Consider the following 27,286-nt stretch of genomic DNA (forward strand, 5'->3'; position numbering starts at 1 on the left):
ATGGCAGCCGCCATCACCCAAGCCAGTTACGAGGACATGCTGTCACCTCTGCTCCCAAGATGGCTGTTCCAGCACCAGGTTTGTGTGACAAAGGACTGAAAATGGACCTGACACCTGAGCTTCTCCTCTCAGGGATGTCAGAGTGTGTCTCTTGGACAAAACTGGCTACATGGCCACCATGGACTGCCAGAGACAATTCCACCCAGACACAATGTTCCCCAGACACCATGAGGGCTCTGTGAGACCTGCACTCGGAAGTAACAGTGTCTGTAAGAATGTTCTTCCAACAGAGGAAGCCCACCCATGTGTCTGGTGGACATGCTTTGCGTTGCAATCTCCTTCCACCCCCTCTGTACCCACAAGAGAAACATGGTGCATGGATCATGTGGTGTTTGAAGTCCCTGGGTTAACAGGCAGAGATAAATGGCTAACAAGAGGCATCTGTCCTCTCTTGCATGGCAAGTGAGTCTTTGATGGGCTTCTGTTTCCGTAACTAGATGCAGAGCAATAGGAGGCTGGGGGCCACGTCACTGTCTCACTACCGCCCAACCACTGCTGGGTTGTTCACGAGTCCCTAGTGAATGAACAATGATACAGGATGGGTGAGGAAGTGGGTGGACATGATGGGCAGATCGGAAACACACAGAGGGGATGACACTGTGCCTCCCAGCTGCAGGACCGGGTCAGTGGAAGGGGATTAAGTGCCCAGCCTGCATGGCTGCATTGAGACTTATGTTTAAATGAGACTAAGCATTTCAGAAGGGGGACAGGTCTTCAGGATGAAAGAGAGGGGACATCACCATTCCCTTCACTGCCATTCCCTTATCAGTGTCTAACTTGTCCTCTGCAGGTGCCAAGTGTCTTGGAGCGCAGTCCTGACTCAGAGACATCTGCACCATACAGCTCAGGTCCGGATCAGTACCCTTTCTGGCCTCCCAGCCTTCCTCCTGGGACCAGACTGGCAGGGACTGTGGTGCACACGTGGGGAATGAACCCGGGAATGAATCCACCATCCTTCACATTGGACTGACGGATGATGATAAGAACACGAGATGATACTCAGGAAAGTTGGGATCAGGGCTGCCCTTGGAGCCATGTCTAAAGGGTGGGGCTGAGGAAGACTGTCTAGAAAGCTCCCCTGGAGTTGTTAAATGCTAAGCCGGGACCCTCTGCCAAACTGTCCAATATGGTGGCCGCTCATCGTGTGTGGCTATTTAAATTTCACTGCAGGAAACGCCAAGCAAACTGATGATTCAGATTCTCACTGGGCACATTTCAGAAGCTCCATGCCTCTACACGTAGAGCACCTCTAGCCTCCAGAGTGGTGTGCCCGAGGTCCCACTGAGCGCTTCCCGAGTCAGAGGCAGTCTCTTCCAGAATGTGTGGCTAATGTCCCAGTCGGGATGGGGAGACTCAGGACAGGTGTTAGGATTTCCAGGGGACCAGCGAGGAGATTCCTGGACAGTACCTAATCCCCTGCTGGTTGACCCCACATGTGGTAAATAAGCCCTTTTTAAGTGTGCAACGTGGGGACTGCCCCAGGACATCAACGGTGCTTGATTCTCAGGAGCTACAACCTCAGGTTCGTGTCATAAAACTGCAACCTTATTTTCTTTTAAAGCTGAGTCCTATTTTCAGTTGAGTCACAATACCTCCTGTGGCAGAAAATCTCACCTACTCACTGCCAAGTGAGAACTGCCCAGTCCTTGGACCGTGAGTCATTTCCGTTTGAGCCGAGCTGATTCAGAGCCTTGGCTCCTGACTGCCTCCCAGCGTGGTGTCTGCAAGTCTCCAGTGTTTTCGGTGGGAAGACATGTCTGGTCTGCTGCTCTCCTGGGGATCCCCTGTCTGGCCTTTGGTCATCAGCCTCCACTTCTGCCAAAGCTGCAAAATGTACCTGGTGCCGCTGCAGGCACAGGCCCGGGGCCACCCAGGTCACGTGTACTCCTGCGCCGTTCAGCACACCCCCTCTCCCCCACTCCTCGCCCCTTGGGGGGTGGAGGGGAGGAGGCGTGTGGGGCTGGGGGTCCCCAGCTAGGCCACCTTGTTGCCACTTTGTTCTGTGGCCATTGCTCCAGGGAACAGAGCTGTCTACTCAAGGCTCACTTCTTCCTGGCACTTCACTCAGAGAAAGAAGAACAGGTCCCCGTCCAACCTAAACAGTTCCTATCATCCTCCTCCATATAAGGACTCAAATATTTGCAGTGTTGGGGGTAGGACAGAGGGGACAGGGCTGTTGCTTGGGACTCCCCCGGTCTGCACCTCCCCTCCCCGCACTCTCCCCTTTCCCTTCTGGGAAAACATCCATCCAGTCTGGCTCCTCTTTTGTCCCTTTGCAGCCTTTGTGACGTACACTGTGCTCAGCTTTACTCTGGGATTAACTGTGTGAGTCCAAAATGCAAGCCTCTTGCAAATTAAAGCTGTTCCCACACCATCTGCAGGAGCCTGTGTCAGAGCTCAGTACAATCGGAGCCTGAGCCTGTATCCCACTTTCACAGAATGCTTCCTGAGACCCTGCAAGGCCAGGGTCCCCCACGAGAACAGGCGTGGCAGTGGGTGGGCAGCGTCCCAGGGAAGAGAGCATGGCCAGTGTGTGAGCGCCATCAGGCCCCTCTCACCAGCTACATGCATCTTTTACTACTGACCTCATCAGAAGCATATTTGTAAGTTAGTTCTTATTCTCATAATCATGTAGAATAACTCTGGCCTACGGAATAAACTACAATTTTTGTAATTCTACACCAGGAGATTCTCTGTTGGCCTCTATCTCTGCTGGAAATTCCCACAGTTGAGAGATCCGCTCTGCTCTTCTTTAAATATTTCCCCAATTTATACGGAAGAAATATTTCAAATGGATTCAAGACACAAGATTAATTATGGTGTGAAGAGATTTAACAAAGCAAATTACTATGAACACCTAAATATGAGTTTTTTAATTCACAAATAACAGCATTATTTTACATTCTACATATTTTTCATGATTTTACCCATCATTTTCTCTACTGAGAATCTGTTTTGCCTTTAAAAATGCAGACAGGGCGCCTGGGTGGCTCAGTCGGTAAAGGGTCTGCCTTCAGCCCAGGGCATGATCTCAGGGTCCTGGGATCGAACCCTGCATCAGGCTCCTTGCTCAGCAGGAAGTCTGCTTCTCTCTCTCCCTCTGCTGCTCCCCCTACTTGTGTGTGCTCTCTGTCAAATAAATAAAAATCTTTAAAAAAAGAAATTCACATAGATCAGCATTGGGTATGAGAACCGAAAACATACAGATTCACATGTATCTGTAACCACAAAAATAAAAATCTTTTGATTTCTTTCATAATAAACTGTTAACAAAGTCACAATTGACATCTATCAAATATATCAGACTAGTTATTTTGCGATATCTTTATAGGTTTAGAAGTTTAAGTTTAAGATATTTACATACTAAAAAACTTGTCTTTTATTTACTGTAGACAGGGATTACAAGGCTCTGGTGACATCTCAGAATTTAAAAATGAATAACAGAAGTAAAATGTGTGGAATATATTTACACTGAGTTAAGAAAACCAAGCATAAACCTCATCCCACACTGTCCTGCATCGCAGGGGGCTGGTATTGGGGGCTGGGAAATTGTACGTATATTGGTTGTGGGCTGTGGTAAAAGAGAAAAATTAGTAACGTGAGTGTTCTTTAATAACTGACTGGCATAAATTTCACAGTTTCTAAAATAAACATAGCAATGCATAAACATTTCAAAATAGGGCTTTTTGTGTTTATTTCCAGCAGTGTGATGCAAAACGCTGAGCAGGGACCATGTCATCCCGGGCTCCGTGGTAGGGAGAAGCCAAGCCACACTGAAGATCAGAGTCGGCAGTAATTCTTGCCTTCCTCAAAATAAAAAACCTGAAATCCTTAGTTTTTCCTATTAAACAGCAATCACAAAGTCCTTATTCAGATGCTCTCATTAGTAAGAATTACATAGGGAAAATATAAGGATAAAAACATCTAAAATTTATGAGTATACCCAGTTGCAATTTTTATGGTTAAAATACCATTAAAATAGCACAAGTAGTTATAACTATATGTTGTTGCTCTCCACAGCTAGGAACACAGAGTTTCCAGTCTGATGTGATCAGGTCATACAAGAACTGTATTCTAATAAAAATCATTTTCTCTTCCTTCTCAGCCCATATTCAGCAGATCACACATTACCTGCTCACCCTTCTTCAGATGAGAGTAAACCTTTGCTGTAATCTGCATCACTTCCTTTGGATTCACACATCTAGAAGTCAGACTATGCCCTCTTAAAACACGACCTGGGGTGGTAAGGGGCCCTGCATAGACAGATCTGCAGACGCTCCCACACCTGTAGCTAAGGGTCTAGACTGAAGGGATCTGCTGTGCCTGGAGACCCAGGGAAGCCCCACTGTCCCCATGTGTCAGCACAGAAGGTTCTCATCCAAGTTCTCTTCAATTTCTCTGCATATTTTGTCTTTAGAGTGCTTTTCCCTTTTGTGATAAGCGTGGGGGAATTTGGAAGCTGGAGTTTCAAAGGCATGAATATGTGTTAAAATGCCTCTGATTATGAAAGAAGTTTGTTTCATGCAGTCAAGAGCTCTACTCTGGGCATGTAGGGGATCTGTGCACATTCAGATTCTATTTTTATTTTTTTTTTAAACAGAGAGAATGAGAGAGAGATAAAGAGAGCGCGCATGAGAAGGGGGGAGGGTCAGAGGGAGAAGCAGACTCCCCACTGAGCAGGGAGCCTGATGTGGGACTCGATCATGAGACTCCAGGATCATGACCTGAGCCGAAGGCAGTCGCCTAACTGAGTCAGCCACCCAGGCGCCCTCAGATTCTAAATCCCTTGCAATTTCACAGTCACTGTTTTTGGTTCCTATGAAATGAGGCTGTTGGTAGGTAGGACACCCTGTGTGGTAGGAGGTCCTGTGAAGGATATGCAGATTGTCCACACTGCCACGTATTAGGCCTGAATGTCATCGCACGGTGCCGACAGAAGAACCTCTACTGAGAATGCCATTTTTACCAAGTAAGCTTGAGCCTGAAGCAGTTGATGTTTTAATGCCTTTTGAATAAGCTTCCAAGGGCCCCTGGCTTTCAGAAGTAGAACAGGCGATGTGTTCAGCCAATCCTGCTTATACTGAATTACTCACCTTACAGTGTTTTCATTTGTTGGTCATTACCACAGATGATGAGCCAGAGGGGATAAAAAAAGAAGCAACCAACTCGTTTATTTGCCTCTAAGTCAAACCCAATTTTTGTTTGAGGTTCCAAATATTTAGATAACTTGCCCACTAATTTTTATTTTACTTCATGTTTTGCACATCCTTTCCCAGAGCCACAGTGCCCCTCGCTCCACTTTATTTGTTGGTTTAAATGTCTTCTGCAGAGAGAAAACAGTCACAGATGGACTTCTTAAAATGGGCACACTGTTGTTCATTTGTGCTGAGGGAAAACACTTTATTTTTCTCACCTTTTCAAATATTTTCCTTAAACCTCATTTTAGCATTATAAGTAGGATGTGTCTACACATTTTTTTTAAAGTTTACCCTGTTTGTGGATCACTGAATTTTTGAATCTGTAAAATGTTGTCTTGCTCCATATTTGGGGAGGTTTTACAAGGGCACGGTTTGACCTCCAGTATGGAAATAATCCACTAATTCAAATAATTGCTCTCAGAGCACTGGACCCTCTCCACTCTCATCCGGGCATGTGGGTGTTAGACTTGGGATATTGTCCCACTGGGTCCTATGGCTCTGTCACGGTTTCAGTTGTCTTTCTTCTCTGGATAATTGGATTATAATTAATTGCACACTGGATAATTGCTATGGGTCTATCTTCAAATTAATGAACTTCCTATTGTCTGCCTTCCACACACGAGCACATCCAGGAAATTGTTTCATTTCATCTACTGTAAGTTTCAGTTCCAAAATTTGTTTCATTTTTTTTTCATAGTTTCCCCTTCTTTATTGTGAGCTTCACTTTCTCTTCATTATGCACCCCGATCTCAAGGAGTGCAGTTATGGTAGGTACTTGCCTTAAAGTCTTAGATAATTTCAACATCTTGGTCATCTTGGTATCAGCCTCTGTTGACTGTCTTTTCCCTTGAATTATCAGTTATCATTTTGTGACCCTTTGTATGTCAAATATATTTGAGTTTTATCCTGGGTATCTTGTAATGTTATATTTTAAAATTTCTGTCTCCTGTTGAAATGCTCTGGAAAATATTAAATTTTGTGGGTTTTGTTTTTATAGGCCATCAGCTCAGTTTGGCTGGGGCAGCCTCAGTGTCATGGGCCAAATTCCAGTCTCACCACCTGATGATCTTGCCATGCTGAGTGGACATGTCCCATACACTGGTGTCTCAGGGGTTTATCCAGGAAGTGATCGATGGTCTCTGTCGTGTTTGGTGCTCCAAGTTCAGTGCTTCACTGCAGTGTGCAGGTCTTTTCTGCACTGATGTACTTTGGAGACCACCCTAGGATTTGTATCTGTTCAGACGTGGACTTGAGAATTTCCCTTGTCAAGGTGAGTCCTCTGCCAGTGCTCCCAGCTCTCAGGGCCCTCCGGGTCTCCCCTTGGGGTGGGAGGTGCCTGCATATAGCGGGTTGGTGCAGCAGAGACAAGAAAAGAAACAATAAATCTTAGACTACTGGGCCCTCCTATCCAGTTTAATGTGTCAGGGCAGAAGCAGACGTTTTCTCACAGGGTTTTGGGTTCTCCTGTTGTCACTGCTGCAAAGAGCCTGGAATTCGAGCTGCCACAGGACAGGGCCAGGAGAGAAAAGAGGCAGCCAAAAAAGGAAAGAAAAGGGAAATCAAGAAAACAACTGACTCCCTCCCATACTGTCAGCGTCTCCATCTCCCGAGGACCCCGACCCCTGGCCCTCAGACTCCGCTCTGTGTCTACATGTCCCAGACTAGGGCGGTGGTCAGGGGGAAGACGGAACATAGAAAAGGAAACTTAGCCAGGGCGGCTTCTTGACTGTGACGTCCCTTCTTCATACAAGGTTAACTCGGAATCCTGGAGTAGTTGCTTCCCGGATTTGTTAAGCAACAGAATTAACGGAGTAGAACTGGCCCATCTTACCGGCCTTCTTCGGCAGCCCACGCCTCGGGCAGCGCAGGGGAAGGAGCTTGGGAGCCGCACACACCGGCGGGTCCAGGGTGGACGGAGGCAGGAGAACTCCGCTTGCCGCAGAGGGCATCGATCGGGCAGGGCCGCCTTCCCACAAGGACGGATGGTCCGTCGGGCCGGTGGCCTCGCTAGCGCTGACCAGGCGATGCCGAGGGACAGTCCATGAGGGCTGAAGCCGCAGGTCGGCTGGGCCTTAAGTCTCCGATGCGGGGCTGACACGAGGGACTCCCTTTGGGGCCCGGTGTCTCTCGACGGTTTTAATTAGGCGGTGCTCGGGGGCTGGGGCCGTTTTGCTCCCACAGCAGCGGGGACCGCGCAGGGCGACCGCGCCGGCGTGTCTCGGGCTCGGACCTTCTCGACTGTCCCACAGCGGCTGTGCGTCCAGCTGGCCGGGGACACGGACAGACAGACGGAGGGGGGGGAGACAGACAGACGAGCAGGGAGAGGGAGGGAGGACGGCGGCGCCCGGCGCTGCGGGTAAAGGACCCCGACGACCGGCGGCCCCGAGGACGCGACGTCGCGGCGCCGAGTGCGGGGTGGACGGGGCGCGGCCCGGGTCGTCCTGCCGCAGGAGCGCGCGGCTGTGGTCGGCAGGAGGCCCGCCGCCGCCCGTCCGCGTCCGCAGCACCAGGCGCCCCGGGCCCCGCGGCGTCCCCGTGGCTCGGCCGTCGGGGGGTCGCGGTGACCCGCCGTGTGCCCGGGGCCGAGGGGAGCACGGGACGCCCCCGCGCAGCCGCAGACCCCAGCGCGCCGGCCGCCCGCACTGACCTCGCACGCTCCGCCCGTGGCTCCCGGGGACCGCCCCGCAGCCGGCGACGCGCTGGTCTCCCGCCCCGGGCTCCGGTCTCCCGCCCCGGGCTCCGGTCTCCCGCCCCGGGCGCCGTCACGGGCGGAGCGGCCGGCGGAACCCGCGCGGCCGGCGGGCCTGACCCTGAGCGGCGGGGCTGCGGGGACGGTCCTCGCCGACGGCGGCTCCGGTCCCGCGCGGTCGGGGCGCCCACGAGCCCAGGGCGCGGCCGGCAAGCGCCGGGTTTGCTCGCGGCCCCGGGAACGAGCGGAGCCGCGGCGCGCGCACGGCCGGAAGTGGCTGGAGCGCCCCCGGAAGCCGAAGACGGGAAGTGACGTAGCGGAAGTGGTGGCCGGGCGCGGCCGGAGGCTCGGCGGCCGGGGGAGGAGGCGTCCCTGCGTCTCGCCGTCGGGTCTCCGAGGCCCGCACGTGGGCTCCGCGGCCGCCGGGGCGCCGCTTCCACACCCGAGACTCGCTGCTTCCGCGCAGCCGCCCCTGGTCAGTGCGCCCGGCCCGCCGACGCGCCTCCCGCCGACGCCCCGCGCCCGCCGCAGCGGCCCTGCGCGCCCGCGCTCCCGGTATCCCGGGCCTGCCCCGCCGCAGCCGCTCCCGGGCCCCCCGACGCCTGTGGCACGAGGCCGCGGCTCCCGCGGTTCTCCGGTCGTCGCTGGGGCCCGAGCCCCGACCTCACGGGACCCGCCGTCTGCACGAGTCACGCCGGCCCCGCGTCGCGGCCGCCCGCGCTGGAGCCGGACCGCAGACCCCGGCCCGACGGAGCCGGACCGTCCACGCCGTGAGCCACGCTGCTCGGGCGGCCGCCGTGCTCTGCGCGCCCCGGGCACACGCCTGCCGCGGGCGGCCGCTCCCCGGACGCGCCCCTCGCGTCGTCCTGCCGTGCAGGGCCCTCGCGGAGCGGACAGCGCTCGCGGCGACACGCGGTGGCACAGGCCGCGCCCCGCGCTGGGGCGTCCGAATCCGCCGGGAAGCACGCGGTGCCCCGGGCGGGCCGCGCCGTGTGCTCTGGGGTCCGGTGCGGGTCGCGCCCTGCGCCGGGCTCCGAGGTCAGCGAGGAGCCGCCCGAGACTCGTCCCTCCGCCCCCGCCCCGGTCCACCCCGGACACGCGAACGCGCGGGATCCCGAGAGCGGGACCGAGGAAGCGCGCGGCCTCCCCGCCCACGGACGACGCGGGTCCGCCCCGAAACCGTGTCTCCCTGCGACCCCCGACGCCGCCTCACCGCCTGGGAGCGCGGCCGGCCTGGACCCTGGCGGCGGAAGGTGCCCGCGCTTCTGGGAGGACCCGCCGGGAAGAGCCGGTCGCCGCCCTCGGGCAGGACGAGGAGCCCCGCGCGGGCGTCAAGGGCCCCAGAGCTGGACGACGAGAAGCTTCTCTTCCGCCCCCGGAGCGTCGCGAGCGCCGGCTGACACCGTCCGTCCGGCCAGACGGCGGCGCGTCCCCACAGCGGAGCGGCTGACCCGCGGCGCCCGGATCCTCCTCTGGCGCGCGACTCGGCGGCGCGTCCTGCCCCGAAGCCCTCCGGGTCGGAGGCGCGAGACCAGCGACGGGGTGAAGCGGGCCGAGCCCGAGCTTCCCGGGGACCCCCGGCCGGTGCGGCTGCGGGAGGCGGAGCTCGCGGTCCCGGAAGACCCGCCCCGCCTCCGGCTAACGCGCGTCTCTGCGGTCCGGCCTCACCGGACTCCCGGAGGCAGCGCGAGCCTCGGACACGTTCGGGGACAAGCCCCGGTTCCTGTGCGTCACCAGACAGACCGAGGCGCCGAGACGCACAGTGAACATCCCAAATTCACGTGCACCGACTTAACACGGACATGGTATTTTCATTGTTTCGTAGCAAAATGAAGCAAAGGAATGCAAAATTTACTCAATGTGAAAGATTTATTATTGCTACTCAGAATCTATACTTTTCCCTTCCCAGATGATTAGTTTTTCCTCCTCAAATGAAATAATGATGATAATAGCATTTCTTTATAATCTCTAACCAGTAAATAAATAAAAATATGAAAGAGAAACCATATGTTGATTTTCAAATTTGTTAGGCAATGTTTTGAGTGCAGGAGATCTCAGATTTCAGGAGCTGCTATGCTACTGTCTACCGTGTCATGGACCCCTGGTCGAAGCTGGTTCGGACCCACCTCTCTCAGTGGGCCACACATTCTTCCAGTTCAGTCAGAATGCAGATGTTGTAATTATTACTTCCATTGTTTTCTGTGTTAGAAAAAGACCATCCCTACCTACTTCTGTACTATGAGTCAGAGATTTAAAAACTCTCAGGATATGAAATAATCTTCAAATTTTCTAGAGAAGGAGCTCAAAAACATGGCATTGGCTTTAAACCACAATCATATTTTGCAGGAAAATATTTTTAGCTACAAAAAATAATTACTACTTTCTTGTACTTTCTCAGTAGAGCCGTTTTCTCCACTTATACAAATGTCAGACAACCACTGAAGTTCCTAATCGCAAGACCAAGATACTAAATGCACTTTTAAAAAGTCTTTAACAAGATCATTAATGCATTCAAAACAGATTTTTTTTTTGTAAAAGACCATTCTGATAAGTTTTTGAATCAGACTTTGTAAACTTGACTTTCTGCCCTATTCCTTTAAAGTACAAGGAAAGTACAGTCTTTCTTCATGGTGACAAGCCCCTTTCTCTGGGTGGGACAGGCAACGGACTGGCCCAGTGGCAGGCGCTGTGGACCAGGCATTGATGGCCTGAGTGCCGTGGTCCTCGGGCTCCACATGGATGGTGCAGGGGCTGTGTAGCTCTCTCTGTTATAGTAGGAGGAAAACTAGTAAAGGCACAGAGAAAATCTTGGGGGTCTCAAGTGAGAGAAAATTCTAAAATGATTTACACGAGGACTGTTTTACGTCCGTGAGTGCTCATTCCAATCCAGCACTGGCAGGGATGGCACAGCCTGGAGGACACCCTAGCCATGGGCAGGATGGACCCGATGGACAAAGAGAGGGGTCCGGGATCTGTCAGGCTCAGGGGGGCTTGCCCTGTTCGCTGGAACCCGTCAAAAATGGAACCTCTCACCCATGGCAAAGCCTCTGAGGTTTCCAAGGATACACGCAGGCAACGTTTTGGTTTAAAAATGGAAAAATGAATTTAAGTGTTCATTTTTTCTTTCCCCTCAAACTTACCCATTTCCATTCAGCCACATCAATTTTGCTTTTGGTTTTCTATGGAATGTAGGTTGAACTGGAAAATATTTGTGGTTGAGGCGAATATGATTTTATTGGAATCATCAGCAAACGGCTCACAGGAATGCTTCACAACTGCAAATGTTTAAACAGGCTTCACCTCCTGGAGGCTTCGTTTCTTCTCCTCATCCACCTCATGTTCAAGACCTGGGGCTGGTCTTGAACCAGCCTGCGTGATTGCTGTCATCCTCCCATCAGGACCCCGCACATGTTGGTCATGCAGGTAGACCCATGGACAGACTCACGCCCGAAGTGTACTTGAACTCTTTTCCTACCACAGGTGTCTTTGAGCCCGTGCAGAAGTGTGACTTCTCCATCCACAGGCAAGGAACCCCTGGAAAACCTGACCCCACAAGCCCTGGCAGGGGGCTTTGTGGCTGGATGCAAAGCAGGAGAGGGACTGAGCTCTTCATGGGGGTCTGCTTGACCGGGGGGTGCTGGAGGCAGAGACCCACAAAGGAGACAGGGACTCTGGACAGTCACAGTCTGTGACACTGGGAGCCAATCCCCCTCCCATTCTGAGTGGCTGGGGAGGGGTTTGGGGTTACTGGTGACCCGGTGATGGGCAGGAGGGGTCCATGGGCCTGTAGTCCCCACACGCTCAGCCTCCAGGGGCTCTGCCTCCTCTTGTCGCATGCTCTGTGCACGGTGGGACCACCTGCACAGGGGAGCCCTAGGCTTTACCTTGCTGGGCTCTTGGGATCTGAGTCTCTGGGCTGCTGGCAGAAGTCGTTGGGAGGGGCAGCAGCAGCAGCAAGACCTGTGCATGTCCAGGGGGGTCGTGTCCCCAGGAGGCAAGCTAGAGCACTGACCCCCAGTGACTGAGAATGTGATCAGATTTGGGAACAGGGTCTTTGCTGGTGAAGTCAAGTGAAGATGGGCTCCTCCTGATCCTATCCCAACATGACCCGTCTCCCTCTGGGAAGAGAGATGAGGACCCTGGTACAGGGGGGCAGAGGTCAGGGTCGCAAACCAGTCAGCTGCCCTCAACTTCCAGGTACAGCGGGCTGCTGGAAGGAGCCTCCCCGGGCCTTTGGAGAGTAACCTGACCTCGGACCTGCCTCCAGCCAGATCTCTGGCCTCCTGGACAAGCGTGAGAGGACAGCAGTCGGTAGTTTCAGACCAGGGGCTCTTGGCTCGTGTCTGCAGCCCCAGTACAGAGGTCCAGTGTGAAGACCACACAGAGGGAGGGGAAGGGGGGTGAGGCGATTCCGTGTGTCTCCTCGTCGGTAACCCGTGTCCCACATGCTGAGTCACCCTGCTCCTGCTCTCGCAGCTCTCAGGTGCCCAAATCATGGCTATTTTGTTGCACTTAGAGTCACTTTTTACATTTTAAATCTGCATAAAATATAAGTGTTTTATTGCAGAAAATCTTTAAGAGTCTCCAGATGGTAAAAACAAATTGTTCTTACATCGCTATTGGTAAGGGGTCATGTAGTGTTCAACTGAGGGGTTTTTTGAGCAAACACCTAGACGTGTTTGTTGGACTGGTCGCTATTTCCCTTCACGTGGGGTAACCCTCCAGTGGGGTCACAGCCACCCACTCCCAGACCCTGCTGGGGTAGCAGAGGTGAGGTTTCTTAGTGGACCCCTGCAGGCCAAGGACACACATGACCCCGAGTGTCAGGGATTTGTTCCCTCGTGGCCTTCGGACTAGCATCTGAACAAGTGTTCCCATTGTTTAGCATTTGAGCTGTAGTAGCAGATTTCTCTCTTCAACACTCATATATTCTTAATTCTGGGGACTCCGTGTTGGCAGCTCAGTGGTGGGCTGAGTTACGGATGTCATCTTGTCTCCATTGACAGTGGCCGATGGGTCACTGGGCAAAATGTTCACTTACCTGCATCTTCTTTAAACCTATAAGGCAGGAACCATGAAACTCACCTTCCTCATCTCAAGAAATGTGTGAAAAATAGAGCCGACTCACCGCGTTCTGTAAGCACCCGCAGCCCTCCACCACAGCAGAGGGGTCCAGGTGTCCACCACGAGGACAAGGATGAGACATGAGCTGGAGGAGCAGGGGCAGTACAGGCCCCTACCCTGGGCTCTGGACCCCGGAAGCCACCGGTGGACACGGTGGGGTTTGTCTGACCACTGACTGCTGTCCCCGGGTTGGTGGGGGGCAGCCGCCGGGGCCCAAGAGGCAGGAGAGGTGCTGCTTCTTCCTGGACTTGAGCGGAACAGGAAGCCCCCTCTGGCTGGGGCTGGAGGAGTGCCAGCCATGTCCCTGCCCCTTGACTGCCAGCCCCTGGGTCATCCCCGGGGGGTCTTTAGCTCCTCAGGGCACAGAGTTTGTGGTTGGCTAGGTCTTTCTCTCATATGTGTGTGTGTAACTTTCTGAGATAATTGTCGGGGTTTTTGCTGCAGATGTGGTCTCTTGCAGTCACATCAGTGTATTCTAGATGGTTCAGTTCAAGTCCTTCCTGAGTTGGAGGGCACTGTGACCCGCAGTCCCGAGGCAGCTGTGTGTGTGTGTGTGAGAGAGAGAGAGAACGAGAGAGCGCCCCCCCCCCATTGACCGCCTTTGCAGCACGTCCTTCCGGCCATTCTCTGCTTGGCTCCACCCGGCAGTCAATGCCAGAGTCCCGGAAGCTGCGTCCACAGAGGGCGGCAGGGACAGCAGGCAGGGTCAGAATTCAGTAGTAGCTCCCAGTCTTTCGGGCAGAGGTTCTGCAAACACCAGGGGCCTGAAAACCTCCGGAGTGTGCCAGAGGGCATGCGGTCGGGGCTGCCCAGCGATGGCAATGGAGGAGGGAGACAGCCCCGAGTTCCTCTGGCCTCCCAGTCTGGCCACACAGGGTTGGTGCCTCCGAGGACCGTCCCAGAGCTGTAACCACACTGACCGGCTCTCCTGTGGGGCCCCAGTACCTCCTGGGCCCGACAGACACGTGCAGCCCGGGGGCCCCCCACGGGCAGCATAGACCTGGCAGTGACCACAGGTGACCATAGATTATAAGTGTCACTCACAGTTACAGCTTTCGGGAGTAAACGCTGTTGAGCTACACAAACTGTGTGCAGGGGCAGAGCGGTCAGCTGGCGCGTGGCTTCTGGAGGTGCGGCTGCCACCACCCTCCTGCCTCCCCACGGGGCCCGGCACCCACTGCTCCTCACAGCGTCTTGGAAGAACCGTGACACCCGCTCTGTTGGTGACAGAGAGAGACAGAGAGCAAGAGACAGAGACAGAGAGAACAAAGAAAACCACAGCCACCAGAGTTACCGTCACGTCTGTGCACAGATAAACACCATCGTATCCATGCATCTCTTGATGCGAGCCTGGGCAGTGGGGTCCCACTGACCGTCTGGAGCATTGCTCATCCCCAGTCCCCCCAAGCATGAGAACACGGTGCCTCCCTCTGAGCCAGGACCTCATCGGGAGCCCTCCCAGCACCGTGCACCTCCCCTGCTGGGGAAGGCCTGTACTTGGGGCTCAGCAGGTGACACCCCTGCTGGGGTTGCCCACGTAGGCCCCCACCATCCCCACAGCAGCCCTCCCCAACTGTTCTGAACAATGCAAACCATCCTTCCAGATCGCAGGGTCGGCCTCCCTGGGACAGGGAATTTAGGACACGTGTCCATTCCCACTGGAGCCCGTGTCCAGCGCCCGGTGTGACTAGTCCTGTGTTAGATGAGGAAATACCATTTCTAGGTCTATCTTGTCCCTCAGGCTACTTCCTGGGGAGGTCAGCCCCCTTTGACAGGAGCGTGTGTTGGAAAGACGCTTACCGTCCGAGGCCTTCAGGTCTGTGTTTGCAGCTGGCCTTCCTGACCTCCCTGAGGTCACCTGGAGGCCCTGGAGTCAGGGTCTTGCCCCGTGAGGAAGGAAGGGCCAGGCATGGAGTCTCTGGCTGGTGTTTCTCCCTCCACAAGTGGGAATGGCACGACCTGAGAGAACAGTGTTTTTGAGAAAGGAGTTGCTCCCCGTGTCGCTTCGGGCAGAGCAGACGCGGGAACCGGGCTCCACGTTCACACACACGGGGCCTCAGCGCTCTCCGGGCCTCCTGCTGGCCCCAGCCTCCGCCTGGACCCCAGGTGCGTGCGGCCTCCACGTTGGGCACAAGCCACAGCCACCTTTGTTGACTCTAAACAAAAGGAGAAATATTAAGGGGAAGGAGAAAAACACTGACCGAAATGGATGTGTTTGCTTTTTCCATTTCAATCATATTGGGTTGAGAAAGAGCAATTATGGAAAACAGCAGGGAAACGAGCTTTTCTTGTTACTGTTCCCACGATTCGCCGAAACGCGTCCGCCCCACACAGGAACTGGCGCTCCCCACGGAGGCACAGAAGCTGCTGGAATCCGGGTGGTCTGGGCCCTGGCCTCGTGGCCCCCAGCATCCTGGGGCTGGCGGCATGTGTGGCTGGGAGCAGGACAATTTGGGGTTTGTGTGGTGTGGTTTAATTCACAAAAGAAAATTCCTTTAATCAGGCAACAGGAATGCTGTCCTGTGCTGTGTGTGCACCAAGGACCCGCTCCGATGCGTCTGGCTACGACTGCGGGGGGCTGGGGACCCCTCCCCGGGCCCCCACTGCAGACACAGACCTGCCGCGGCCGCCGGCCCTCCACGCCGTTGCAGCGGGCACGCCGGCTGGGCTGGGCACGGGCTCCTCACGGGAATCACACCTGCGCCGGGTCGCCACTTCCACATAGCCTGATGTGCCACCGGGACCAGTCCCGCCAATAGGGTGCCCGGGGGGCCTTCCCCCTCCTACGGCCTGGGGATGCCAGTGGGCTGGGCTTTGGTCCCTTGCCTGCCGGGGGCAACACTGTGAGGCGGGAGACTCAGGCGGCTGATCTGCTCTCCTCCGGTTCTTTCGCCCGCCTGTGAGGGGCTCAGCCACGTGGACGTAGCTTTGGCCGCTAGGGTCTCTCCTGGGGAAACGGCCTCTGTCCCCTCGCACTGAATGGCACGGGGGAAAGCAAGTGTTTCTTATGGGACACCCAGTGGCTGAAGGGACCAGACCCTCATCCCCCTTCTCACCACTGCCTCCCCGATGGGTTTAGGAAAAGACACTGAGAATGTTTACTCCCTTGGTTACGAAGCAGAACTGGGCATAGAGGAAATCCCCAACTTTGAACCCGTTTTTTGCTCCATCTGTCTTGGTGATTGAATTAAGCTTCTTCCTGGGCTGCCGGGAGGCAGGGAGGTGTGCGGCACGCGGCGCTCGTGCAGCCCTCTGGGTTCCGTCCAGGGGACCCTGCTGTCCACGCTCCCGACAGGCTCCCCACTGCGAGCACCTCGGGTCAGAGCAGGCGTCCAGCGGGGGAGGTGCAGTCGTGTTCCGGCTCCTGCTCCCCGTGGCCCCGAAGCCTCCTGGCCTTGGTCAGCCGGTGGGGAGTGTGGGCCGACAAGAGCGTAACCCGCGCCGTTTCTGGCTCCACTTCCTTCGCCGCCTGAGTATTTGCTGGCGGGATGGAAGCTGGGCCCGGGAAGTGTTTGTAGTCTGTTCGTCTGTCCTGGACCTTTAACACCCATCACACACCAAGGGGTCTGTGACAACAGTTCTCAGGCGTGTGCAGGGTGGCGTAGCGGGCTGAGGGCATCCCCGAGAGACACGCAGTCCCCCCCTGTGTCATGGGCCAGGCACTAGCACGGGTCCATACTGGGACCCTCCGACCTCTGAGCGCCCCCCGCTGAGCCTGGCTGAGGTTGGACGGACGGAGCTAGAGGCCTCACAGGGACACTTCCGTAGCCCACCAGGTCCTGTGAATTCCTTACTGCTCAGCTTCAGCGCGAGAGGATGTGCCCCATCTTGGTTCTTCACGGCTTGTGGCCTCCCCATCTCTGCCCCGCGCAGGCAGGAGTGTGCCTGTCCTGTGCGCTCCAAACCCGACTTTGCGGTGTTCCTGAAAGACTCGCATTCCTGAAGAAATGTCAAATGTTGTCATTTCAAGTTGGTGCGAATCTATAGCAAATCCTTTTGACTAGTTATGAAGACGCACCTGCTTTCTGCAGTGGTGATTTGCAGTTGAAAAGAGACGAGCACAACCACACGGTGTTTCTTTTCTTAGACTTCTCTCGCTCAGCATCAGCCCGCCAGCACCTTCCAGGTCGTGCCCGAGGGCAGGACTCCATCCTTCGTGCTGGCCGAGTGACACTCCCTCGCACGGAAGGACTACGTCGTCTTCGCCCGTCCGTCAGTCTGCGGACCGCTGTGCCGCTTCCACAGGGGCCACCGGAGACAATGGTGCCGTGCGTGCCGGGTGCGGGTGCGCCTGTGAACGAGTAATTTTGTTTTCTTTGTGCAGCGTGAGTGGAGGGGTGTCGGAGACTCAGGCTTCTAGTCCTGGGGTGATCGAGTCACCGCTTCTAGTCCTGGGGTGATCGAGTCACCGCGTGGAGAAGAGAGACGGGGGATCGGGGGCGGCCACACTCGGGGTGAGCGCGGCACGGACCGGGAACTTGGGCTGTGTGCCTGAAGCTAATGACCACGCTCGAGTAAAGAAAGCGTTAGAATGCACGTACTAACAGACTCCGAGCAAGCTGGCGTCCTCTCTAGAGGACTTTCTCCAGGAAGAGTCTGTACGTGTTCTGAGGGAAAGCGCCGTTTGTTGGTTCCCACAGACCCCATCGCCCTGGTCACCACTGGGCCTCAGTTGTGGAACTGTGGGGCTGGGGTGAGGGTCCCCCAGAGCCTGTAGCCCACGCTCGCCTCCCTGTGGAGGTGATGGCCTAGGAACTTCCCGTGGGCGCTGGGTGGAATCCCGAGAGCTGGGTGAATTAACATGACAGAAGTGTTCTCTGACGGCTCTGCAGGCTCAAAGCCCCAGATCCAAGCGTGGGGGCCACGTCCTCCCTGGAGGCTCCAGGTGAAGACGCTTTCCTACCTCTTCCCATGTCTGGCGTCCTGCAGTCACGGTGTCCCTCGGCTGGGGGGACCCAGCCCCACGTGCGTCACCGTCTTCTTGCTGCGGCCGTTAGCACCCTGCCTCTGGGCAAGTCTGTGTCCGTGTCCGGACGTCTCCTGCTCATAAGGACTCAGTCGTCCTGGACAAGAGCCCCGTCTGATGACCTCTTCTTACCACGGTCACCATCCCAATAAGGTCACGTTCGGAGGTTCTGGGGGTCTGGACTCCAACCTATGGACGGGGAGCCCGGTTCATCCCTCCGGCCCAGGTGCGGCTCTACTTTCCTGACGAAGAGCTGAGGTTCAGGGTCTGTGTGACAGAACAGGCTCCAGACTCTGCTGACGGGGACGGTGGCATCCCCGTCGCCACAGGACCGGCCCGCTTCCCGGCGCCACGGGCTGCACCTGTCGCGTGTGCACACAACCAGGCTCCCAGCCCTGAGCCCGGCCTCCGTGCCTGCGTCCCTCGGCCTCGGGCTCGTGCTGTGCGCTCATGGAGGGCTCGGGTGGAAGGTCTCCATCTCCAGCCTGACGAAACCTGTCTGACGTTCAGGTCTCGGCCGTGTCGGGAGTCTCTGTGCAAGCCACAAGGAGACTCTGCAGGGGTGCCCGCTGGGGGGACACGGCCTGCCGGGCAGCGAGGGCCGGTAGGGGCCTGGGCTGTGACCACCTCTGCGGGGCCCTCCGAGGGCACCCGGGAGGCGTGCCAGCGGCGGACCCCCGTTCCGGTGTGTGAGCCCGGGTGTGTGTTCCTGCACCCCGTGGCGGGGTCGGAAAGCAAAGAGCAGCTCCCTGCCCGCACCTGGAGGCAGACCAGCAAGGACCGCACTACTGACCACGGGCAGGGGACAGGGATAAGAGGGACATCAGACCCAGGTGTGTCCGTCTCTTCAGAAAACATCTGAGCCGCGAGGGAGGCAGGGCGGGACCAGCACAGGGACGTACTCCCGGCGGCTCGCCAGCCGCTCCTGCTGTCATGGTCTCCGGGGTCCCTCCCTCCGAAGTTAACCTGCGCCCGGTGCCCTCTCCGACGGGGACCCTCGAGAGGTGAGCGTGGAGGCCGGTCCACACGAGACAGCTGGCCTGTCGTCAGGGTTAATTCGTCTGTTCGTCCGGTGACAAAGCACGTGTCTCCGCCTCCCGGAAGCCCAGACCCTGGGAGTTGGGGGGAGGGGCAGGGGTAAAGCATCCTGAACAGCAGGCCCCAGCCCCAAACAGACAGACTTTATCTGTGGAAACGACCAGCTCAGGGGTCCGTGGGATGGCTCCTTCCACCCTCCTCCTCAGAAAAGAAAATCTGACCACCTGATTTCATTTGCTGTCGGCAGCCGGCCCTGACCCCTTGCTGGGGCGGGACAACCTCCCGCACCCTCCGGGAGGGGCTGGCGGAGGCTCAGGCCCTGGCTCCTTCTGTGCTCCGGCCTGCCCAGCTCTCCCCAGGCCAGAGCAACGTGACAGAAAGCAAGTGTCTGAGCGGCCTGTCCGGTCGCGGCCCCAGAATCCTCTCAACAGGAGCCACCGCCGAGTACCGAGAGCGGGTGGCACGTCCCGCGCCCGTCCGCGTCCACTGGGTTCTGCGGAGTCTCCCGGACCTCACGGGCTTCATCACTGACCAGAACCAGAGTCGGTCGGAGAAAGCAGCCCGTGACCCTGGACATGGAGCACCCCGTGGTAATTCCAGAAAGACGCTCCCCCCCCACTCTTGTTTCTCACCCACGGCCCGAGGGAGCTCCTCCGGCCTCTGCACTGCTGTGTGGCCAAGCCCGGAACCCGCACAGCTGGCGGCCACCTGCCGAGCTCTTTGTACCACCTGCCGCGAGCCCTCCAGGCCAGGCTGTGCACCTGTAAGGTGCCCTGAAGGAACCCGAGAGGTGTTTGAGAACAATGGGCTCTTCTCTTCTCTGAAGCTTCTCATGACTTTTCATTCTTGGAGGGCAGCCCCACCTCCCCCAGCACACGGGGGCCCGTAAGGTGACCACAGTTCTGTGAAGCAGACATTTGGGAATGTGTTCCTGACGAAGACACAGGGCTAAGGTCTTATCGTGACCATCAGTGTGAACCAGGCCAGACCAAAATGTGTTCTGGATTTTCCATCCCAGGAGGGGCTTCGGAGATGGGGACCAAGGCAGTGACTGTGGCCTTGCTGCGTCCAGGCTGGGGAGCCGTAACCAGGCACGGTCAACCGTGTGGGTTAAAACAACAGAAATTTGTTGTCCCGCAGATGTGGAGGCCCGAAGTCCGCGACCGAGTGTCGGCAACTCTGTAGATCCCCTCCCTGCCTTTGGAGCCTCGAAGGCCGTCCCTGGCATTCCCGGGCTTGGGGACGTTGAAGCCACGTCCACCACCTTCGCACCGGACTTTGACCACGTGTGCCTCTGTGCCCAGACTTCCCCCTTCTCAGCCCAACAGCCTTGCTGGACCGTGGCCACCCTAACAATCTCACCTTGACTTGAGCACATCTGCAAAGACCCTATTTCCACATAGGGTCCCGTTGCCAGGTTCCGGGGCCAGGCCTGCCATGCGTCCTCTTGGAAGACGCGGTCCCACCCCCAGTACGGCTCTCACACTCTTGCCTTCGGGGGCGATTTCAGGCGGACCCGTGTCCTTTCCTCAGTGTTTGCCGCTGCGCTCTCAGAGAGTCCTAAAATCAAAACAAAGCAAAGCAAAGCAAAGCGCCGCAGGAGAAAGTCCATACTTCTCTGTAGCTTTTTACCTTAACAAACTAAAAGCACTAAAACGCCAATTTTAGCATCATTTCCTGTGAGCTGATGTCATGAATCCAAACTTTTATGCAGCTAGTATTTGAGAACTTTGACCCCATAAAACTCCAGGATTCAAGAAAATGTCCATCAAGCAGGTAAAGGCATGTGAGACTTCAGCACGGCATTCCCTGTAGTTTTATGAGATAATAAACTATTCACAAGTTGGACAAGAGGAAAGGGCCCCTTGGGGCAGCCCCCGTGTCAGGTCGCCCAGAGAAACCGGAGTCTGAGCGTAAAGATACAGAACGCTCTTCATTATGTAAATACACGTATAAAAAGCCTGAAAGAAAATACATCCAAATGTTAACAGGAGTTCGCTCTGGGTGGCAGAAATAGAAATTATTTAGATTTCTTCTGTACACTTTGTTGTATTTTCTTAATTCTCTATGGTAAATAGGAATTATATTTATATAGAACAAAAAGGCAGGAAGCATTATTTCAAAATAAATACAGGTTATTTTCTGACAGCCACAAAAAGAGGGGAGCAATCAGTACACTCTGGGCTTCTGAGGATTCTTCCCAACCAGCACGTCGCAGGAGTGCCTGAGGACGGAAAGGCTCCAAGACTGTGCAGAGCAAGGCAAGCTGAGGAAAACCAGTGGAAAAAAAAAAAAATAGGTATTCTGAGGCCATCTTGAAACACTTACCTTTTATGTTTTAAATGTTCCTGGAGCAAAATGAGCCTGTGGGGGTGTGTGACAGGGACTCCTTGTTGGCAGCTGCGATGGCAGCTGACCTGCGCCCTGGCTGCGTGGATTCCAGAAATGAACACTTGCCGTGGGCCCCACCTGCCTCTGGAGGCCACGGGCCACCTGTGCGCTTCCCCGGGCGGGCGCAGCCCGGGGTGCCGTCCCCACGCTCCTCCGGGACACGGCCGCTGTCCTGAGGTCATGGCACGCCGGGCGCGTTCCCTCAAGGCCACACGCACCCCCGGACTGAAGTCCTCAGCGCACGGCCTTTCCTCTTGCTGGCCCCAGGGCCACCAGACGTCCCCAGTGTCCCACCCCCCTGCATAGCCACCCCCTTCCTCTGATCTCAAGGGCAGCACCTTCCTCTCTGGAGGACGTGGACTGCAGACCAGGAGACCTAAGGATCCCTTCGAGAGCCGTCCCCCAGTGCCCTGTCGTCTGCGGTGACCGCTCCCGCCGTCCACCAGGCCCTCAAGTCAGCACAGACACACCCCAAGTCCTTCTTTCGGTGCAAACGAGGACTCGCACCTTAAAACAATGGCGGGCCTGCTCCCACCCTGCCTCCCCATGGCGGTGGGCCGTCAGGGAGCGTGGCGGCCTCTACTTCCTTCAGCCTCTCTGTCCCCATCCTCACAGGGCCCCTGAGGCAAGGGTCCCCAGCCAGCCTCCTCGCCCTCCTGCCTCAGGCAGGGGTCCTCCCTGGATCCCGTCCAGGTGGGTGGCACACATGCCCCAGGGCCGGCTCTCACCCCATCCTTCCCAGGACCTTTTCCAGCGTGGATCCAAGTAGCTCCAGCACGTCCACTGGCCCATGGCCCTCCCACTGGTGTCCCCAGCCCTGACTGCCCCAACTCCCAGCCTGTCTGCGACGGCCGCCAGGCTCTCTCGCCCGGACGCGTGTCTCCTCCTCCAGACCCGCCTCTCCTGGCCTCCGGGTCGGCTTACAGGCCCGCCGTGGTGTTGGCCGCGTGGGTCTGGAGCGGCACCCGTCCCCCGCCTCCCAAGCTGCACAGAGAGGGTCACGGAGCAGCTTCCCCCGCTCTCCGAGTCCTGAGGCTGAATCAGGGCGACAGCATCTCCTGGAGCTGTCCTGAGTGTACACGGAGTCCTTGTGCAGAAAGCTCTGGGCACCGAGCCCGGCATACAGTAAGTACCACATAAGTGGTCACTCTTGAGCACCACAGCCGATATCTCCACCCGCTTCCTAAATCCAAAGACTGACCGTTCTCCTGGAGAATCGCCCCACCCCGCCGCGCACAGCAAGCTCACCGGCAGAGCCTTGGAGACTTCTCCAGCTACGAGCCGGGAACGGCCGCCCTGTGCACCCCGGCGCTCCCGCGGCCTCCGAACCAGCCCTGGGCTCCTTCCCCGTGAGGGTGTGTCCCCCAGACAGTCCGCAGTGGCTGTGTTAGACACACCCTGTGACTGCCAAGCTCAAGAGGCAGGAGCTTGAATTCCGTGGGGCCACGGCCCTCCTGGCGCTCCCCTGGCAGGCCCTTCCCTCCCATGCCCTGGTCCCCAGCGGCCCCCGCCCCGCACACGCGGCGCTGTCCCACTGTGTGGCCTTGGCATGACTTCCTAATCCCATACAGATCACATCTTCCTTGAGTTCAAGCATCTGCCCAGAAGTCAGCTCCTCCTAGAGGCCCTTCCTGACCACCCAGAAGTACCCACTCCCACCCCTCCCGTTACCCTCTGTCCTCTGGCCTCTAAGTCCCGCTGACTCTCTGACCTGGTTCCACGCGTGTGTCTGTGGGGTTTTTGTCTCTGTCCTCTGTAACGTCAGTTCCTTGAGGTCCGAGCGGCCTGGGGGTGTGCTGCTGTGTCTCCAGCTCCCACAGGAGAGCTGGGCCTGCCTGGGGGTGGGGGGGATGCTTGCTTGGGGGAGCCCTGAGGGAGGAGAGACGAGCCACAGGAAGAACAAGAGCAAAATGAGGAGCTGGGGCTCCTCCTATGGGGGCTGGGGCTCCTCACGCAGGGGCTGAACATTGAGTGGTTTGGGGGTGTTGAGGGATGTCTGTCAACACTTATGAAGGTCCGCGGCGGAGACACAGCCATCCACACTACAGAGCTGCTCCTTACTGCGAGACCTGGGGCTGGTGGGGTCGAGGGGATGCGTGGGTCGGGGTGACAGCGAGCCCTCTGGGCCACACCTGTCACCCTGCAGCGTGGAAACGTTCACACTCGGGTCCCCTTTACGCTGGGTCCACATCAGTCAGGAAGGGGCTGAAGACACAAGTACACGATCTGGTTCTTTTAAAAACATGAACGAATTAATCTTAGTGTTTTGAGTTCCAGGATTGTTACCAGGGTTTTGTAAGAGAAAGATGTTTTTCTGAGACTTGGGTCCCAGAGTTGGGCTTCCAGCATTTCCACTCTGGCCCTCGGTTGGGAACTGCAAGCGCCCCACCGGTTCCACGTGCCGCCCTCTCCAGGCATAGCCGTCGGCTCCATGCGCCTCGAACCCTGGGCTTCCTCTCAGAACTGGTTTGGAGAAGGGAAGTCCTGCAGACATGTCTGAAAAGCCCTGGGGCCGACGATTTGTAAGGTTGCAAAGGGGCCGACGATTTGTAAGGTTGCAAATGGGCCTTGACCATGTTGTAGTTGGTTTCTTAGATACTATCAACGGTTTATCGTTCTCCAACCACAAGTGTCCACTCGGTCCCTTCATCACTGAGCCGCCATGAGGGCAGCTATGCCGAGTGCCCACTGTCCCCAGAGACACACTGAGAGGACGGTCACCTCGGATAAACCTACAGGAAAGAAACACACGTTTCCCTTCAGAGAAGCTGCAGATGAACAGAGGAACGCTCCACACCGTGCTCAAAGATGGACTTTATAATGAAATGAGCTTAGAAATGCAGACCGCGGCCAGACTAGAAATGATTACGTGGCAATGGCCGGTCACCGAGCGCACTGGGGTCTGTCTGGCTGCTGGGGTGGACAGGCCTCTGTACCACATCCAGGGACATTTCTTTGTGCTGCACGTTAGCCACAGGAGACTGGCAATGGAGGGACAGAGCTCCAGGACGGACAGACGCTGGGTGTTCTGTGATGGACCACGGATGACAAGCCCTTCATTCTCACTGTGAGGGCATCTAACCAGAGTCCGGTGCGGTGGCCAGCGGGCAGAGCTGGGAACGGACCCGGCCGCCCCGGTGCCTGCAAACTCAGCTGCTCTGGGCCGGGTGGGAGGGCGTGCGGCTGACGTCTGTCTTCAGTGTCGAGGCATCACACGGATGTCGGGCAGAGCTCACGTTCAGCATCCGACCGCTGGAGCGTCTGGATCACTCAGAAGGTCACCAGTGTTTTGCAGGAGCCCTCCTCTGAAAAGGCTTCTTTTTACTCAAAAGTTAAAATTACTAAAACCTTGTAATGGCTAGATTTACCGTCTCAGCGGAGCGAGTCTCCTGGTTTTCCATGCGGTGTCGCCAGCTTTCTCCAGCAGTTCAGCCTTGGAGCGCATTTGGCGCCTCTGGAGAGACATGAATTTTTCCTAGACAAGGTTTTTATGGTTTCATTTTGTAGCATTTAACTACATGTTTGATGAAGAAACCACAAAACCTCATGAACCTAGATGCAGCAGTGTCAGACGGCGTCCGCGGGTCCTGTTCTAGGCTTCGGCACGGCCATGTGACTCCACTCAAAACCCTGCCAATTAAGACGAGAGCGACAGTGCAGCCCGTGGGGGGGGCAGCTCCAGCCTGACTCGCTGCGGCCCGTTGATGCCCTTTCTAGAAAGACGGCCCATCCCAGGCTGCGACGCGACCACCTCAGGGTCGCAGGCTGGGTCGTGAGATTACAGAAAATTATCTTTAATAAATGTTCTGGGAAGTATGAAAACCCAGCAGGCGGGATCTTCAGACACAGCCAGGGTGCCAGGCACTCCAACGCGGCCCGCCCAGAGCCTCCGTCCCACTCCCGGCTGGCGCAGCGCCCTCGGAAGGGGAGCACAGACAGCGGGGGCACAGGCACCCGGCACAGGCACTGGTCCCCGACACAGCTCCCCGACACAGCTCCCCGACACAGGCACCCGGCACTGTTTCCAAGATAGTTGGGCGTAGGCTCTCCAAATGCAGCAGCTCGTTGAAAAGCTCACCTGTGATCGTCAATGCCGAGTTTGGCCGTTCTTGTGGGGAAACGGGTCGTGGCTGACGATCTGGTCTCTGCTCATGTCAGCCAGAAGACCTTCCGTGCGCGCAGCTGGCCGGGGCTCGCTGTGAAAGCAGTGACCGTCGGGACACACGAGAGGTTCTCACCAGCTTGAAATGGCTGCACCGTTTCAGGTCTATGGCCCCAGAGGGAGCAAGGGGGATTTGGACACCGAGGACCTGGGTTAGTAAGTGAGGCCGTGGTCACTCTACGCAGAGACCAGGACAGCGTGTTCCAGCCACTGAGGCCGGGACGGGGCCCGAGTACGGGAGGAGAAGCTCCACGAGTCCACATTCAGGTTACGGACGTCGGTCAGCTTCTCTTTCGGGCGCCTCCACCCCACTGCGCCCCTGAAGCCTCGGGAAGCGTCCCCCAAGGTCTCATACTCTGGCAAGACTCAAGGTCAAGGCCTTCCCAGCATCCGTCTCACTCTCTCTCCCTGAACTCAGAAACGATCTCTTGGTCCCTAGAAATCTCCTTTCCAGCTACGTGCAGCCCCTCGGCCGTGCTCCTGTGGCTGTTCCCTTTGTTCTCAGGAGCCCGTCCGCGTGAGGGAGGCAAACAGGCGAGGCGCTTCCGAGTGAAACGTAAGTCACGTTCCGCGCTGCCCTCCTCAGCCGGCGAGAGTGGACGCCGCCAGCTTCCGGGGGAGTCGGGGCCACCACAGACTCGCACCGTGCGCTGCCACGGACTCCCGTGTGCGACCAGATGTCACTGTCAAACCAAATGCACAATCTAACTCGTGCTGGGACACCTGGGGGCTTAGCGAAGTGTTTGCCTTCGGCTCAGGTCATGATCTCAGAGTCACAGGATCAAGTCCCTCAACCGGCTCCCTGCTCGGTGGGGGGCCTGCTTCCCCCTCTCCCTCTGCCCCTGCGTGTGCTTTCTCAAATAAATAAATAAGTAAATAAAATCTTTAAAGAAACGTTTGACTTGTGCTGTGCCACGGCCAGGGGTTGGGAGGCGGGCAGAAGGCCAACAGCAGGGCTGGTTTGCGTAGGGGGACAAGGAAGCAAGAGAGCTCGGGGACACCCAGAGAGACATGCACAAAGGAAAGCCCCTCCTGGAGAGCGAGCCCGATGGCCGAGGGCGATGCTCTGTGGGACAGCGGGTGTCCAGCGTCACTGGGCATGAAGACGTGCTGTGTGACGGCTTAGCCTCCGGCGAACGCACGTGCCTGCTGAGAACACGGAGACCCCCGGGCGTCCTGGCGGCGCCACCACGAACACTCTGCTCTTCAGGTCACCCCGGGCTGCTCCCAGGTCCAACCCACCCCATCCGAGTTCCCTGGTCATCCCTGTGAACATCGGGGTCGCGTCGGACAGCCCTGACAAGTCTTCCCGGAATAGCGACTCCCGTTTTCGGAGCCACGGACCCGACACAGCAGGCACCTCCGCTCTCCTTCCAACCGCACTGCAGGAGGACGGATCTGTGTTTGGAGACGGGAACACGGTCACGGGCAAGGACCATCCACGGCCCGCGCTCCCCGGGGCAGCCACACTGTCCCCACTAGGCCCAAGACCCCTTATTCGACTTCTCCGCGCCCGTCCCTGTTTTCCAGGAAACCCGCTGGTTCCCACAGTGTTTGCCGCCCAGCTGCCCGGCCACTTGCACCTGCGGCCGCCGCCGGTCGGGGCGCTGGAGCGCGACACCACATGCTGGGCAGACGTGGACTTTTCCCACTTATGA

General features: G+C 56.9%; 1 protein-coding gene across 1 annotated transcript; it reads left to right on the forward strand.

Moving 5' to 3' along the window:
* On the forward strand, positions 1 to 27,286 carry LOC123392144 (collagen alpha-1(I) chain-like). Its single transcript, XM_045080301.1, has 10 exons — positions 1 to 78; positions 7,403 to 7,614; positions 7,846 to 8,717; positions 8,825 to 9,672; positions 15,831 to 15,970; positions 18,548 to 18,722; positions 19,425 to 19,665; positions 26,134 to 26,293; positions 26,860 to 27,056; positions 27,159 to 27,286. Exons 1-10 carry the CDS (start codon positions 1 to 3, stop codon positions 27,284 to 27,286), a joined length of 3,051 nt encoding a protein of 1,016 aa, XP_044936236.1.

The sequence above is a fragment of the Mustela putorius genome, unplaced genomic scaffold (genome assembly GCF_011764305.1).
Source record: "Mustela putorius furo isolate JIRA1106 unplaced genomic scaffold, ASM1176430v1.1 tig00000450_pilon_pilon_pilon, whole genome shotgun sequence".
Taxonomy (NCBI): domain Eukaryota; kingdom Metazoa; phylum Chordata; class Mammalia; order Carnivora; family Mustelidae; genus Mustela; species Mustela putorius.

Bases quoted from the DNA above. Each gene is read 5' to 3' on its own strand.
- LOC123392144 (XM_045080301.1), top strand. From the start codon at position 1: ATGGCAGCCGCCATCACCCAAGCCAGTTACGAGGACATGCTGTCACCT. The intron at 8,718-8,824 runs GTGAGCCACGCT...CCTGCCGTGCAG, and splicing joins GGAGCCGGACCGTCCACGCC to GGCCCTCGCGGAGCGGACAG. The intron at 19,666-26,133 runs GTAATTCCAGAA...CTTTGTTCTCAG, and splicing joins TGGACATGGAGCACCCCGTG to GAGCCCGTCCGCGTGAGGGA.